Genomic DNA, 16,250 nt, shown 5'->3' on the forward strand with positions numbered 1-16,250 from the left:
AAAATATAAACATTGTTTTACTAAAGACTTGTTTAATGTTTATTTATCGGTAAAACAGATCGCAAAATTATAAATACACCTTTCTAAGAAAAACTTGAAGTTCACATCGGTTGCAACAGCAACATTCCAAAGAAAAACTTGTAATTCCGACGGAAGAACTGCTTAAAACTAAGCCTCGTCTTATGTGAGCCTAATTAAATAAGTGTTAGCAAATACTTCATCGACTATAGAGGTTTAGTTTACGGAGAAGAATTTCCCATTTTTCACTCTATCATAAAATGCTTCCCAAAGAAACTATTACTGAGAAATAAAATATATAACAATATATATTAAAAAACAAAACATTAAAGTAATGTGTTATATGCACTTAAAGAATGAAGACATAAACAATTATGCTTTAAAAGAATTGAACAATAAATTGTTTATTTTACATACTTAAGTTATAAAGGTAGCTCACTTCTTCTCTTGTTTATATACCTCTTTCGAGGAAACATTTCAAATGTGGTAGGTGTTGTATAATTTAGTTTAATACTTGTTGGGAGTATACAGAAATATTAATGTTACATGGCAAAAGAGGGGCGCAGAAAGAACAATTCTTCCGCTTACGAGCGTGCTACCACGCAGAGTTCTGCATTTGTATGAAGGATACGAGATCAACGATAAACCACCATTAAGGTGGAATTATTGGGTTTATTCAACAATTAGCTCAACCACTGGTAAACTGTGGCAAGCTAGTTGGTAGAGTGTGTTGAGAAAGTACACACAATGTTTGTTAGCACACCAAAGGCTAGTTCACACTGCGCCACAATCGATTATACAATCGATCGGCTTTTATAAGCACGAATGTTCAGTGTATTGAATGTCTGGTGCTATATATTGAGTGCACTGTGGTGCTCATCTATTTAGAAATTCTTTAAAATATTCAGTCCATGGTTATTAAAATCAATAAAATGATTTTTTGAGTAGAAGAATTACCACGAGTATATCAAAATAAAAAACTGCAAACATTCTATCTGTTATAATTGTGTTCGATAATTTTATCTGAATTATAATCCTTTCTGTTTATTTGTGGCTTAGTCCAAAAATTCTATAATGTACGTATGCAATTTTTAATACGTTCAGAGCGCCTAGATACTTTTGATCTAAACCCCTCTGCTGAAGGGTTTTATTACGTATTTATTTTTTATTAAATGCACTATAATATAATACATTCATTCAACAGAAGAATCTTTTATACACGAGATAACTCAGCATAAAGGTTTATTTATTGTCAGTAAGGCTAGTTTGTGTATGAGTGTTAATTGATTAATTTAAAAAATAAAATCTTAAAATAAATAATTTATAATTAAAACATGTGTTTGTTTGATTAAAACTTAAACCGTGTTCCACATCTTTTAAATGTATGCCACTGCAACGTCATTGTACAAGGACTTCCTAGTCTATTAATATGTTTCAACCTTTTATGTCAAGTAGTGCAGAATCGTAACCTAAAAATAGATTGAAAACAAGCTTAGTCAAACTTACGTTCTAGATCAATGATCTAAATATAATCCGTGACGTAGCTATCTATAATTGTATCGGTAAAACCAGAAATGTGTAACGTAATAGTACGCAATATACATCTACGCCTACATATTTTTAAATACATTCAAGGTCTTAGTTTTTTTATAACACGTACCGTTAACAACATCAGACAAAAGCGTAACCATTTCGAAATATGATTAACAAACTGAGAATTTAGTTACAATTAGAAATATTAAATGTACGACGGATTTATAATTTTTTTTTTAAAGCGTACTATAAAAAAGCTTTTGTGAATAGCTGAACAAGCATGTTGCAGCATCTTCATAATTTAGGTCAAATAAAAACTTTTATTTTGGCAATTTTCTAGGTATAAACGTCATTATTAAATCGGCATGGTCGAGGTGGGAAAGCGCATATCCCCTCACATTATAATTCCCTAGTTCAAATCTTCTGACAGATGTTGCTAATGTATTTTGCTAACCAGTATTTCGCCAAAATTTACATTCATCCTTTTCAGCTTGTTTTGTCAATAGGTGATTCATCAAGTAACCTTATGTAGTCAAATTATAGAGAATGTTTAAATAAATATAATTAGCTTGTTAGCAGTTTTTTGTCGCTTTTTTTTCAAACCGTATAGTCTGGTAAGAGTAATTATGTCTCATTCAGCAAAATTAAGAAGTAAAATTAAAATTTGAATCGTGTTTAGAAGAGCCGATAGCTAAATTAGTTAATAACCTAATATTGCAGATAACATTTGTGGCTAAATCTATCAATTTTCTTTTCAAGCTTGGTGAACTACTGTAATTTTTATTAAAAAGGAATTTAAAATACTCAACTTATTACATTTATTATTAAAATATAATTTCTTTAATAAGTGTCAATAGTGAAATAATGAAATTGATGACGATAGGTGCACATTTCACTATGTTTTATAGTGTGAATACATTTGCTCAGCATTTCGTTTGACCACTTCAGCTAACGCTCTGGTACACGCCCTAAGGTATCACCTCACTAAGCGAATCCAATGTATACCACGGCAATAGGAGTCATGAATATTTGATCTAGTTTCAAATAAATTATTTTTACATTTATTATATACTAGCGTACCCGTCCCCGCGCGTTGCCGCGGGGATAGAAGAAGGGTTTCATTCATACGTTACCAATCCTATATTCTTAGACTTGTAACCTTGTTTTCTAAAAGTGAGTTATTTAAATGTATACAATGCCTGCGCTTGGATCATAAACACCGGGACACGGGTTTACCTACACTACCGCGTGGAAACCTTATGTGTACATTAATCACCCACCGAAATAATCAGGTAGAACACACTTCGGTTACCACCCATGTGTCAGGGACGTAGAGGGGCGCTCTCAGGAACCCCCCCCCCCCTTCGATTACATACCGCATAGGCGCCACGTACGGCCCCTGGCTCCTTAAAACTAACTGGCGCCATCGTGCCAAATAGCATCCTGTTAACAATGATACAGATTGCGTCATTCGCTAAAGTGACACAAATGAACAGGATTTTTTTCTTTAGCACGTAAAAAAATTATTTCACGTGTTTCAAACATCAGTGTGACTGATGCAATATGTTAGCGTTACTAATGGTCTATTATTACATGCTCGATCTCAATTTCTGATTGTATTGTCTAAAAATAGATGCTAATAGCATCATTCGCAAAGTGACGAAACTGTTTGGATTTTTTTACGGACAAAAAGAAACATCCCAGTTAATAATCTAAACTTGGTTATTTTTTCTGATTATTAAAATAAAATATATTACATGGCCTCCCAACTGAGCCTTTGGGGATGGAAACTGAAATATTTTTTTGCATCCAAATCGCATCATACCAGGGTGCCGGCGGACACGCCTGATTCATTTTAGTCAGCGTTGGTAACACCCCATCCTATCCATTGTCTGTCACACTGTTTAGACCAAACGTAGTCGCCATAGCGCTCACGGGAAAGACCAGGGCGCTAAATCGCATCCTGCCGGGGGGGGGGGGCAGCCCATGCAAAATGAAATCCCCCCTCCCACCACCACTCACCCCCGTCCAACCCCCAGAAATCTTTTCGGGAGTATTCATCAACTCCCTAAAGTTTTTATGGCACCCGGATACACTGTGTCGAACCTCAATCGTCTTTTATTTTTATATACCTGTATATAGAGAAAAATCCCACCATCCCGTGGCGCCGCCCATGCGAAATTAAAAAAAAAATATAGACTTTTATTTTTATATACCGCATATAGAGAAAAAAACAAATCACGCTCTACTGGGGCGCCACCCCTGCGAATGTGATTTTTTTTTCTGCTTAAACCTCCTCGGATATATTTTTAGCAACTTCCCTTAGTTTCATGGCGATCGTGTGAACAGTGTCACTACAATTCACTTTTATTATTTTTATATACCACATGTAGAGAAAAATCACAATCTCCCGTGGCGCCTCCCTTGCTAAACCCTCCCCTGGAGTGTTCTAATGAACTCATCAAAGTATCATGCCTATCGGATGAACGGTGTCAAACCAAAATCGACTTTTATTTCTATATATCGTACAGAAAGAAAAATTGCACCCTCCCGTGGCACCACCCATCGAAATTAAAAATGATTTTTTTACAGAACCCTTCCCTAGAGTGTCCTAATCAAGTCCCTTAAGTTTGATGGCTATCGGATGAAAGTTGTGAGACCGCAATCGACTTTTATTTTTATATACCATATATATAGAGAAAACAAATCGCGCCCTACCGGGGCCACCCCTGCGAATATGAAAATGTTTTTAGCGCAGAAACCTCCCCAGAAATATTCGCAACATCTTCCCAAAGTTTCATGGCGATCGTGTGAACGGTGTCACCGCAATTCACTTTTATTATTTTTATATACCGCATATAGAGAAAAAACAAATCGCGCCCTGCCGGGGCGCCACCCCTGCAAATTTGAAAATGTTTTTAACGCAGAAATCTCCCCAGTAATATTCTCTACATGTTCCCAAAGTTTCATGGCGATCGTGTGAACGGTGTCACCGCAATTCACTTTTATTATTTTTATATACCGCATATAGAGAAAAAACAAATCGCGCCCTGCCGGGGCGCCACCCCTGCAAATTTGAAAATGTTTTTAACGCAGAAATCTCCCCAGTAATATTCTCTACATGTTCCCAAAGTTTCATGGCGATCGTGTGAACGGTGTCATCGCAATTCACTTTTATTATTTTTATATACGTAATATAGAGAAATATCGCACCCTCCTGTGGCACCGCCCTTGCGAAATTAAATATGATTTTTTTTTTACAGAACCCTTCCGCAGAGTGTCCTAATCAACACTCCCAAAGTTTCATGCCTATCGGAGGAACGATGTCACTGCAATTCACTATTATAATTTTTAAATACCGTATATAGAGAAAAATCGCACCCTCCTGTGGCGCCGCCCTTACGAAATTAAATATGATTTTTTACAGAACCCTTCCCCAGCGTGTCCTAATCAACACCCCCAAAGTTTCATGCCTATCGGATGAACGGTGTCACTGCAATTCACTTTTATTGTTTTTATATACCCTATATAGAGAAAAATCGCACCCTCCCGTGGCGCCGCCCTTGCGAAATTAAATTTTTTTTTTACAGAACCCTTCCCTAGAGGGTTATAACGAACTCCCCAAAGGTTCATGCCTATCGGATGAACAGTGTGAAATCAAAAAAGACTTTTATTTTTATATACCGTATATAGAGAAAAAACAAATCGCGCCCTGCCGGGGCGCCACCCCTGCGAATTTGAATTTTTTTTTTTTTGCAGAAACCTCCCCAGGAATATTCTCAACAACTTCCCAAAGTTTCACAGCGATGTGATAAGAGGTGTGGTAATGCATAAAAGACACACAGACACACAGACACACATACATTGCTTTTTATATATATAGATAGATAGATAGAATACCTTTTAGCACGAAGTGTTTTCATGTTGTAGATGGGTTTCAATAAGTATGTCTTATTCTATTGTATCAACAAAAAAAAGCAATCACATTTGCCCGTAATTGTTAAGCGTTCGATTTAAGAGTGTTAATCGATTCTTTAGGAACATTGTCATAGTCACATTGTTTCTGTTCAAAACAAATGCCGATTTAATTATTCACCAAGATAATCGCTGTGTAAAGAATAGATATTGAAGTATAAATTTAAAATACTGGAATGTATATTTCAATTTTAATAGAAATAAACACTGTATTTTTAATGTAAACCTGGCATTAGACGATTTAAATGTATTTAATTTTTTACAATACAAATATTATTATTTTAAAATTTCACAAGTGATTTATTTCATAGTAGTTTGTGTTAATTTTGTTTATTTTTTTGCAATAGGGCCTACACATATTATTATTTCGAAATGTCACATTCGCCCGTAGTTTGTGTGTGGGTTTGAATACCTTTATAATAAATGTTTCACTATGTTTAACATAGGGCTTCTAGGTCATCATATTGTCCTCCACCATTTAAATGCCAGAGTTTTATTTTTAGCATTCAAGTTCCAAAGACGGTATTAGTCATGTGACCTTGTTTGGTAAATAAAAAAATACGTCATGTTCCTGCGTTGATGTGTGACGCTGTGTCAGCCTCGCTAAACACAGCACAGCGTGTGAGGGTCGCTAAATTCAATAGACAGGATGTTGTAGGCGTAGGTTTACACAGACATAAATGTACCTTGTATGAAGTCTAATTCCAACGTCAGTAAGAAGACATTTTTTTTTGTGATTTACAGAGGAGTATTTTCAATTTTATATGTAATGTTTTTGTTCCAATAATTAACTATATACTATAGGGCCATAAATAAGTAGATCTACAACAAATATGGATATTTAAAGGATAAACAAACAGATTATCTCTCAAAAGTTAATCTTCATACATTTTATTGAGGCTTGAGAATTAATTTGAAATACTAACCAATTTTATGTGACTACTATAATTGCTTGCATATACTCTATTCTATTTTTTTATATTCATAATAGTTTAAATTAAAATATTATACTTGATTTTATTAAGCTCTTTAAGGTCCATGATAATAAGTTTACTTATTTGCTTTAATTACTATCAAACAAGATTCTTCTGATAAATATTTACATTTGAAATGTGATTTAACTTCATCTGAACTTTTGGGCATGGAAATATTCTAAACTAATTGGATTAGGCAATGTATCCACAGAAGCTGTTAAGTATTCACATTGTGTATAATACTTGTTTAAATAAGTTAAAGTTTCTGCAAACTTAGTGTAAATGTTTTAGTTGCTAATTCCAATACAACATTTGATATAGTTATTAAATATAGTGGAGGAAATTTAACAACAACAAGCTGATAAGGATATTAAGACTATATGGTTTACTAAAGAATGAGCTAAACTCAATATTGATTAGCTTAGATTTAACTTAAACTTACTCTTCAACTTCTAGGCTCACACTTCTGACTATTATGAACTTAAATTAATTTTTTTAATTAAACATTGATCAACATTGTTTCCATGAAAATAATCAGATACTTTTGTTTTCAAGGTTTAGTGGACAATTGTGAGTGACAGCTGGTCGATATCGAAACAATAATATAAAAGTTATACAGATAATATAACTCCTTCTGAAGAAAAATAAATAGTTGAAAATCACAAATAATGTATTAACATCTTTATCAAAAGCTAATAAAAAAATAAATAAGCTGATATGTGCTATGTTGATAGCCAAAAAATTATCAACGTTGTTTTAATGTGTGGTACACATTTTATGTAGCATTTTTAGCATTTAAAAGAAACAAATCTATTTTAAGTTACAATACTACATGTTTATTAAACTTGAGGAACTTTTAACTGCAGATGTAAAATTAATTTTGCAATTATTAAGCCCAATGTACTATTTGATACTAATGATCTATTTTCTTATCTACAGTAACACAAACCATAAATACACCAAACAAAGTGAGCAAAATAAAATTGGAGCTACCAAGTACACCTGAAGGTAGAGCCAAATAAAAGTTTAATTATTTTTTTGACCAAGTCTTTTAGTAATTTAGCTAATATAAAAAAAACTATTGAAACATTTTAACATCAAATACTTTAAAAATCAATTCCTTAATAACCTATATGTGATATCTATAAGTGTAAAAATACAATTCTCAATACCCAAGGAATTCTATGAAAATGTATATTCTTACATACCTGACTATGATCTTTGAGAGGGTAGGCCCTATCTATCATGCTGTAAGAGTTTATCTCAGTAATGCCACATTTCTTGCCACTGTATTTATAAAGTAATGTGTGTGTTATTTTCTTATTGTTTATTTTAGATGTGCCATACTGTGAGAGTTCAAGTAAAGTTATCAAAAAGTGACCAAACAGGTGTCTTTTTTCCAGGTAAGATAATAAACATAAGTCAACTCAAGTCTAAACAATTATAAATCTGTGTTAGTAAAAACATATAGGTGACTTTAGTACAGTAAATGTATAGTTGATTAAATGAAAGACATGGTACAAGTTTAATTTATATCTATATCAGCTTGCTAAATTAACTATTAGTGTCGCAGTAACTATTAATATATCAGTTTGGGGGCCAGTTTCTTCCAGGCAATTGTTTAGGGCGGCAAAGCCCAACCTCTCCCCTCCCACATGAAGATCGTCTACCACCCTCCCCCACGGAATATGATTTATATTGAAATATATACAAATTTTAAGTGTCAAATTTTAAGTCCCCCGCCCCGAAGAAATAAAAGTCTGAATAAACACTGTCAGGAGCCGACAACACACTTGAGGTCCAAGTTTGTTCTCAAATTGTTCTTCACGTTTTATATTCTTGAAAAGGTTTGTTATTTGAAAGGCAGTTTGATGCAAACGTTTTAATATTAGGAAAGTCTTCATTGGGCAAAAACTAATAAAAACCCATCCGCCCTTCTTTGAACGTGTCTCTAAGGAGGTCATTCGCTTGCAATTCAATGACCCACAGCTGCAGTTCATCTGTGCAACTGACCACATTTGCTTCAAATGGGTTTTGAAACATTTTAACTTTTTCTATCTTTGAATCCATGTCAGAAAACCGCTGCTGAAAATGCAGCTGGAGACGTGCAAATAACGAGGGGAAATCAGCTGTTGCTTCAGCCATTAAGACCTTGCACTGCTATAAAAGCGTAAGGTGGTTGGCATGTACTTGTTCCAAATACATGACAAATTTTGATCTAAAGGTCTTAAGATCGGTCTATCGGTCGGAAACTAAGATTTCCCTCTCTTGTAGTTTTAGATTTAAAAAAAATGCAGGAACATCTGCTGTAGAATTTTTTTCTCATTCACTTGTCCAACCTAGCCTTCTTTATGCCACTCATGTTCTTTTCTCCATCAACAGTCAGGTAACTGAGGTTAGTCCAGTCCAAGTTATAATCAGAAGGTTTTTTAACTCATTGAATATATTATCTCCGGTAAAAGTGCCATACATGATATGTAGGGAAGCCAGCTCTTGTGTTATGTTGATGTCTTCATCTACATCTTTAATGAACACAAGCAGTTGAGAAGTGGAACAGCTGTGCAGCGACTCGTCCATTGCAATTGGAAAATGGCGAAACTTGCTTACATTTCTTGCTATTTGAGTCACAATGTTTTAACTCTTGTCTGTATCACGGCGAAGAATGGTATTTGCACCCAAACTCCTTTTTGCAATTGTTTTGAATTTATTTTCTGGGCACAGTTCTTCAGTCACGTCAAACTAACATTTTTTTCCGTGGACAAAAAGATATCTGCGGGCCGCAGTAGAGGATCTCGAGGGCCGCATCCGCCCCACGGGCCGTAGTTTGGAGACCGCTGGTATAGCTAATCAAAATAATAATAAGAGCATTTTATATCAGTGTTTTAATTTTTAGGCTCTTTAAATAATTTGTTTCCCCTGTGGTCCTGCAGGAAATCATGAAGCTGAGATGTGCTATGGAGGAGAAGCTGATCTACACAAACATGTTACTGGCTGTAAGAAGAATCCAGGTCACAAAGATTTTATACCTCTTAAAGATTTCAATGAAAGTTGTCTCCCCTCACGTTACCATGACAACAACCTCATGTCTGAGACAATCAAAGCATTGGCAGCCCTAACTGTCCAGGTAAAGACTAAATTCACCAGTCTAGAGAGACCAGAGTTTTACCCAGGCACTCTAGTTCCATATCCATGTTATAATGACAGAGGACGTCACGTGATGAGGTTAGGGACGGGGAGGGTGTGGCGTGTGGACAAGTACACAGAGAGTGAATGTGACGGAACTTGTCATTGTGCCAAGTGTCAATTCTCTGCCACACCCAGCAAAGTGTTGTGGAAGGTTGATGTGTTGACAGCCAGACACGTGGTGTTTGATGACAGTGAGGCGAGACAGACCAGGTGTGTTTTAGGTTTTGATGACAATAAAAGTCCAGTGGTCAGTCTTGATGGCTGGAAGGTGGAGGGTAGGTCAGACATTGAGAGAGACTGGTGTAGGTTGAGTTATGTGACATGTGACTTAGAGTTGGTTAATGAACTGGACAATATGTGTCGGCGCTTTCATGATCTATGTAGGGAAGTATGGTACAAATACATGGTATTTGATGATGTGGACAAGTTGACCGTTATAGTGTCACATCCTCATGGCTGTCCTAAACAGGTTTCTGTAGGACAATGGACACACAGACATAGGAGGGATGGCTGGTGGACCAGGTACTGGTACACAACATGTACATGTCCTGGCTCCAGTGGAGCGGCTGTCTACAGGATAGGATGTGACGGGTGGTGGTATGATAGTTTTTTGTATAACCATCCCCACTGTGGATCAAACTCTGAAGGAAATTACAGTGGGGAGTATTTGTACTGATGTAACAGTACACAATGTACTGTACACAATGTAAACAAACAAAATGGAAAAGAGGGTTTTAGTGTTTTAAAGGAAATATTTTCAGTGACAGCATTGGTACTGTCGAATTCACAAATTATGAATTACTGAAAAGTAGAAAATAAAACTAAATAGCGGCGTGATACGCGCGGGTCGGCTCGAAGAAAATAAATGCCCAAGATAAAAATACATTGTTTTCTTGTTTTTTCTTGTTGCTCTCATTTTTGTATAAAATTATTCGGATGTTATCTAATTATAAAATGTGCAAACTATTGTCGGTGGTTTTAAAACATTCCAAATCCAATGTACAGATAAAGGTGATATAAAAGGATAAATGACAGTCTAGCAAATATCAATTTTAATGAATTGATGTTCTAATAAACTTAACTGATACCATACACAACCGTTAAGATCTTTAGTTTTTGTTGTCCTACTTCAATAGTCCAATAGAAATGACACCAGAGATTGTCGGTCTGATAGACTGACACTTCTTATTTCTTCTAAATACTTTCACCAACTGGTGATAGAACACTCGCATGTTGAAATATAAGTCTCTCATTTCTGGGTCCATAGTTTATGTCGTAAATTGAGAATAATTAAAGTTTAATTTATTTTGTAATCTTAGAAATATTTTTTAAAGAGATACTGATGTCTTGTATGGTAAGACTGGTCGGTTTAGAGAGGCTGGTCTGTTGAAAGATTCTGGTGTCTTTAAGATTGGTCAGTTGAGAGTACTGGTGTCTTGTATAGTCAGACTGGTCTGTTGAGAGTGGTTGGTCTGTTGAGAGAAACTGGTCTGTTGTGTGATAGGACTGGTCTGTTGAGAGAGACTAGTCTGTTGAGAGAGGCTAGTATTTTGAGAGGCTGGTTTGTTGAGAGAAGTTTATCTGTTGAGAGAGGCTGGTATGTCGTGAGAGGCTAGTCTGTTGAGAGAGGCTAGTATAATAGGTCCATTTTGCTTATTATTGAGGAGAAGGAGGGAGGAGGGGACCTGTTGATTGTTTGACCACCTGTTGATTTTTTTGACCAGTTATCGATTGATTTTTTATCAACTGTTGATTTTTTTCCTGTTTTTTGACCACATGTTGATTGTTATTCCAGTTGTTGTCCAGTTGACAACTTGACCACTAGTTGACCAGTTGTTCTTTTACATTTTTTAACGGTTAGCATTGAGAAGGAGTGACCATCTGATGGTTGTTTTTGACCACTCGTTGACCAGTTGATCAGTTGTTTTATATTTTTAAAAATTATTATTAACGGTTAGCATTTAGGAGGCGGATGTAATTGTTTTTTCAGTTGTTGACCACTTGATCAACCGACCAGTTGCTTTACATTGTTTTATTAACGGTTAAAAAAAAAAATTATACATTTGTAGACCAGTTGATTGTTTTTTTGACTTGTGTTAGTTGACCACTTGGATTTAAATTTTATCTTTTTTTACACCTTTTGTACTATATATCGTTTAGTGGAAATATGTCATGACCTCATGAAGGAGCAGGTGCTGTCTGTGTGAGCTTGTCTTTTGTATATGACACGACTCGCGAGCACCCTTAGTCTACCCCGACCCACGTGCCTTTACTATCGATTTTAAAAAAAAAAGTCACGTTTAAGTAGTCATTGAAAATTTTATACTTACAATAGGCCAGTGTTAAACACGTTGGCCGTATGAAATCCGGTACTACTAGGCTGGCCTTGTTTTACACCAGTTGTTAGCTATAATATTTACATAAAAGGTTTGTCTTATATACATTTGAAAATTCTAAAATAGTGACCAGGGTCAGACATCAAAGAGTATATTAATCAATTATCTTTAACAATTTAAAAAATTAATTTAGAATGCCATGGTTTAACAGAAATTACATTAAATACCCTTGATTATGTTTTTGTTTTAGTTTCAAAGTCGGTTATTTTTCAAAGCTCAAGTTTTGTAAGCTTCTTTGTTGTTGTTTTTTTGTGTTTACATTGTTTTAAGTAGGTTCAGAAGTATTTTTATTCATCCGCTTTCTTTCATTTACATAAAAGTTTTGTCTTCATTAAAAGTAATTGTCAGACTACTTAGCAAATTAAAAGATCAATAGCAGTTTGGTTTATTAAGCAATATATGTGTTCCACCAGCGTTAATCTTAGAAAAGTATTTTGATTGTTACGATTATATTTTGTTTCCTACGATTTGTGAGATAATTACCAGGATGGTATATATTTTATTTATATACACTGTTATTATATTTTTATAGTCTTCACTACACCCTGAAACCTCCCTTTATCTACTGACGGTACTAATAAGTACCACTTTAATTAAGTGCCTGTACCATTTTTAATTTAATACGAATTTTTAAAATTATTGATGTAATTAATAGTATTATCTCCCCTGAGTCGCTGGTAGTTGGAGGGATTAGTGTTTTTTGAAATTTCTGGTGTGGCGCATTTTTAATGTCTTGTTGTATCGGTAGTTCACAAATGTTCTTTACAGTTCTCACACACGTTCCTGAATTCAATTAGTTTTACCTTATTTTTTAAGTTTTCAACCCCAAATATTTTTTATTGGTACCTTTACTAGTCAGGCAAACGCGTTTAACTTCTAGTTATACAATTTTAATCAAATTGTCTTTGTATTCGATCGATGTTTACAAGTGGACTTATGAGTACCGTCAGGGCACACGGTCATTTTTTAGGATTTCTAGGAAATGGCAGATTTTCGATGTGGAGTGACATAAATATTATTTTGATAATTAATTATCGAAATGTACTTAAAAAATGATATTTACACATTTTTAAGAAGGTTAGCATATGGTTTACCTAAGAAATATTGTGATTGCATGTTGAATTCTAGTAGTAAAAGAATAACAAGAATAAAGCTAGCAGTTGCAGGCTCGTTTACTAGGTTAAGTATACTTCATTTGTATAACAAACCCTAGTTCTAGTGGTAAGATTTAATGTGTTAGTTAAAATTACTGCAATTAACTGTCTTGTCTACAATAACTAGCATTTAGGTAATATATACATCTAGAATAGTAATAGTCCATACTTTTGCATATAGTATAGATCTTTATAGTAAATTTTAATCAGTAAACAGAAAACAGTAGGCCACTACGGCTATCCTAAACACATTGAGCTCACTTCTATTTATGAACTTTACACTGCAGTGTAGACTTGTCATAACATTCTAGTAGGCTACAATTATACTAGATCTAGTATTAATAGTAGTTGTGTACTGAATGACTAGCCTTTTGTTTGATTATGCGGCTCATTGTAATAGCTATTGGAAGCTGTTTTATGCGTGAAAATTACAAAAAAATGATTGGTATAATGATTGCCACATTATTAGTTAAATAAATTGTATCGTTTGTTTCACTTTTGTAAAAAACAAATGTTTTTGGAAAAAATGTCCTACATTCCTGACGGTACTTATAAGTACCAATATCTGTTTGGGCCATTAAAAATTATTTAAGCGAAATTTCCTTTGACATATGCTTTAAATGTGCTAAAAACAACATGATAACACATTGTTTAAGAAAAAAATTCATTCAGAACCTAATTCCGTAAATAAAGGGTTAAAATAAAGACTATTTTTTAATTATTAAAATTTTATTTAAAATCAGTAGGAAATAAATCGGGTTTAGTATATATTAACCAAACTGATGTCATTTAGAAGAAAACTTTTAATAAGTTATTATTTTTTTACTTTTCATAGATATGTATTGAATTAGTACCTTTTGATTATGACTTTTTTTTCCAGGCGTTGACTTTTTACACCTTTTTGAGACACACATAATTTATTCACACACACATACATACATTCACACACACACACACATGAAACTAAAATCAAATCACAAGAAGTCTTGTTTAGTTTTATTAATTAATTTAACTTTGGAGGAGGTCACAAATCCCTTGAGTTCTGTGAGGACAAAAGCACATGGGTGGTTAGATAATAAGCGATGCATCTTTTCCACGGAGTTAGCTTTTGTATTTTATGTCTCAATCAGGGTGGCGCGATGTTTTTTCTTTGTATTCTTGTTGTAAACAAAAGGTGGAGGAGAAGGGCAATGACCTACCCTCTCACCCTTGTGTTCCGTGAAGACAAACAAAATTTTAAATGTGTATTCGTTACGTTTTAGTAGCGATATATCGTCTATTCATTTCTTTCTTGTGACATCATTAGCAGCGGAGACGATTCGCTGTGAGCTACCCTTCAAGCATTTACTAAATCACCGCTCACAACGTTAGCGATGCATACATGTAAAGGGTATTAATTAGTTTACACAGCGAGTTATCCAACTTTCTTTCACCAACATAAAGAAATAACCATTGGAAATATTTAAGGGGAAAGGCTCCGGTAAAAAAAAAACTTTTTTAATACTCGTTAAAAACAGTTATTTCTTTACAGCTTTATTAAGATACATCCGCATATACATTTCCACTAAAAGAAATGGTGGATATATCTTGGTAACTATGAAAACGGCGGCCATCTTGAAAAATTAACCCCTTCGTAGGTTTTCCACCATTCATAAAATATTACATTTTAAGCCCAATAAACAATCAATTCATAATCTTCTTCCATATTTTGGAGCAATTAAGTGCATATCTTCAAACTATTTTTTTCTAAATTTTAAAAATTTGTGTAGGCCTACGTTCAAAACATATAACTTTGGGGGATTTGGGGCATTAAAACTAGTGTTTTAAACGGACGGAGTGGGACGGAGTGGTCTAGCGGTGGAGAGCTGGACCGCATACCCGTAAGTCTCGAGTTCGAATCCGGGTTCAAGTCAGTAGACCGTCACTGAGTCCACCCAACTCTGATGGGTACCTAACTCACGTTAGGGAAAGTAAAGGCGGCTGGGCATAGTGCTGACCACACTATCTCTTCATATGCCGAGGTCAGAGAAACAAGTGTACTCTACTTCACTTGCCCCTATAGACCGTCAGGTTTGAAACGGGATCGTTACTTTTTAACGAGTATTTAAAAAGTTTGTTTTACCGGAGCCTCCCCCTTTAATCAGAAATTCATACTTGTTCGATAAAGGGAGAGAACGCAAGGCATAAATTAACATGCCGCCTACAAAGGCGTCTTCCGTTTCTTTGCATGAAAGAGTTTTTTTTAAACCGTTTCACCATCCCATTGTCACATTCGCAGCTGCTTTTATTTTAGCTCGAATAAATTAATTTTAAATTTAACGTTTAGTAATTTTTAAATATTTTTTAAACTGTGTATTTGGTACGTTTTAGTAGCGAGAAATCGTCTACTTGTTTCTTCCTTGTTTGAGTGGTATCATAACGTAGATTGATAAAACTAAGACTAGACTGGTAGAGACTAATAAAGACGGTGTAAATGTGACTGTTGACGATTTGGTTGGAGTGTATTGTGCGCGTGTTAAATACAATATTTGTGGCGTAAGTGTGACGTGAGCGTGACGCGACAATGTTACCGATGACGTAGGATGCAGCAGTGAAGACAGTTGGGGGTTAGCCATTGTAGGAAAATGACGTGTATTGATATTTTATAGTATTAGTGTTTGATAATAAAGTTAATTCTATTTAATTTTCATGATCGAAGTTGTTGATATCGCTAATTAGTGTCGTCGGAAAATAAGAGTGTTCCTGTCCTCATCACGAGTTTGTAGTTGGAGCATTAGTTATAGGAGTAGTCTTCATACAGATTCATAGAGAAACCCATACAAATCCCCCATCACAGACAGTACGTGACAACTTTGCGATATTGTAACAGTGGAAATCACGCCAGTCGCCAAAATGTATTTTACCTCACTATTACACAGAGTGATTAACGTACACAAGACTTTTAATACAACACGTCCTGGTGTGTGCTAATCGATCGTGTGCAAACACGTGCCTCGACATACGTGGTCAAAAAA

The 16,250-nt window shown here is 34.8% G+C and overlaps 1 protein-coding gene across 3 annotated transcripts; it reads left to right on the forward strand.

Annotated features, from left to right (window-relative positions):
- Nucleotides 1-6,124: 6,124 nt before the first annotated feature.
- On the forward strand, nt 6,125-10,569 carry LOC131935617 (uncharacterized). 3 transcript variants are annotated; one of them, XM_059292117.1, is made up of 4 exons: nt 6,125-6,239; nt 7,440-7,508; nt 7,837-7,903; nt 9,431-10,569. In XM_059292117.1, the coding sequence occupies exons 3-4, from the start codon at nt 7,837-7,839 to the stop codon at nt 10,360-10,362; spliced, it is 999 nt and encodes a 332-aa protein (XP_059148100.1). In that variant the 5' UTR covers nt 6,125-6,239; nt 7,440-7,508; the 3' UTR covers nt 10,363-10,569. The 3 variants fall into 3 exon arrangements, with proteins under 3 accessions (XP_059148100.1, XP_059148102.1, XP_059148101.1); XM_059292119.1 differs by having other exon boundaries at nt 6,157-6,235; XM_059292118.1 differs by having other exon boundaries at nt 6,230-6,292.
- The last annotated feature ends 5,681 nt before the right edge of the window (nt 10,570-16,250 follow it).

Source organism: Physella acuta, unplaced genomic scaffold, assembly GCF_028476545.2.
Source record: "Physella acuta isolate Inbredline_101_S28 unplaced genomic scaffold, ASM2847654v3 ptg000150l, whole genome shotgun sequence".
NCBI lineage: Eukaryota > Metazoa > Mollusca > Gastropoda > Physidae > Physella > Physella acuta.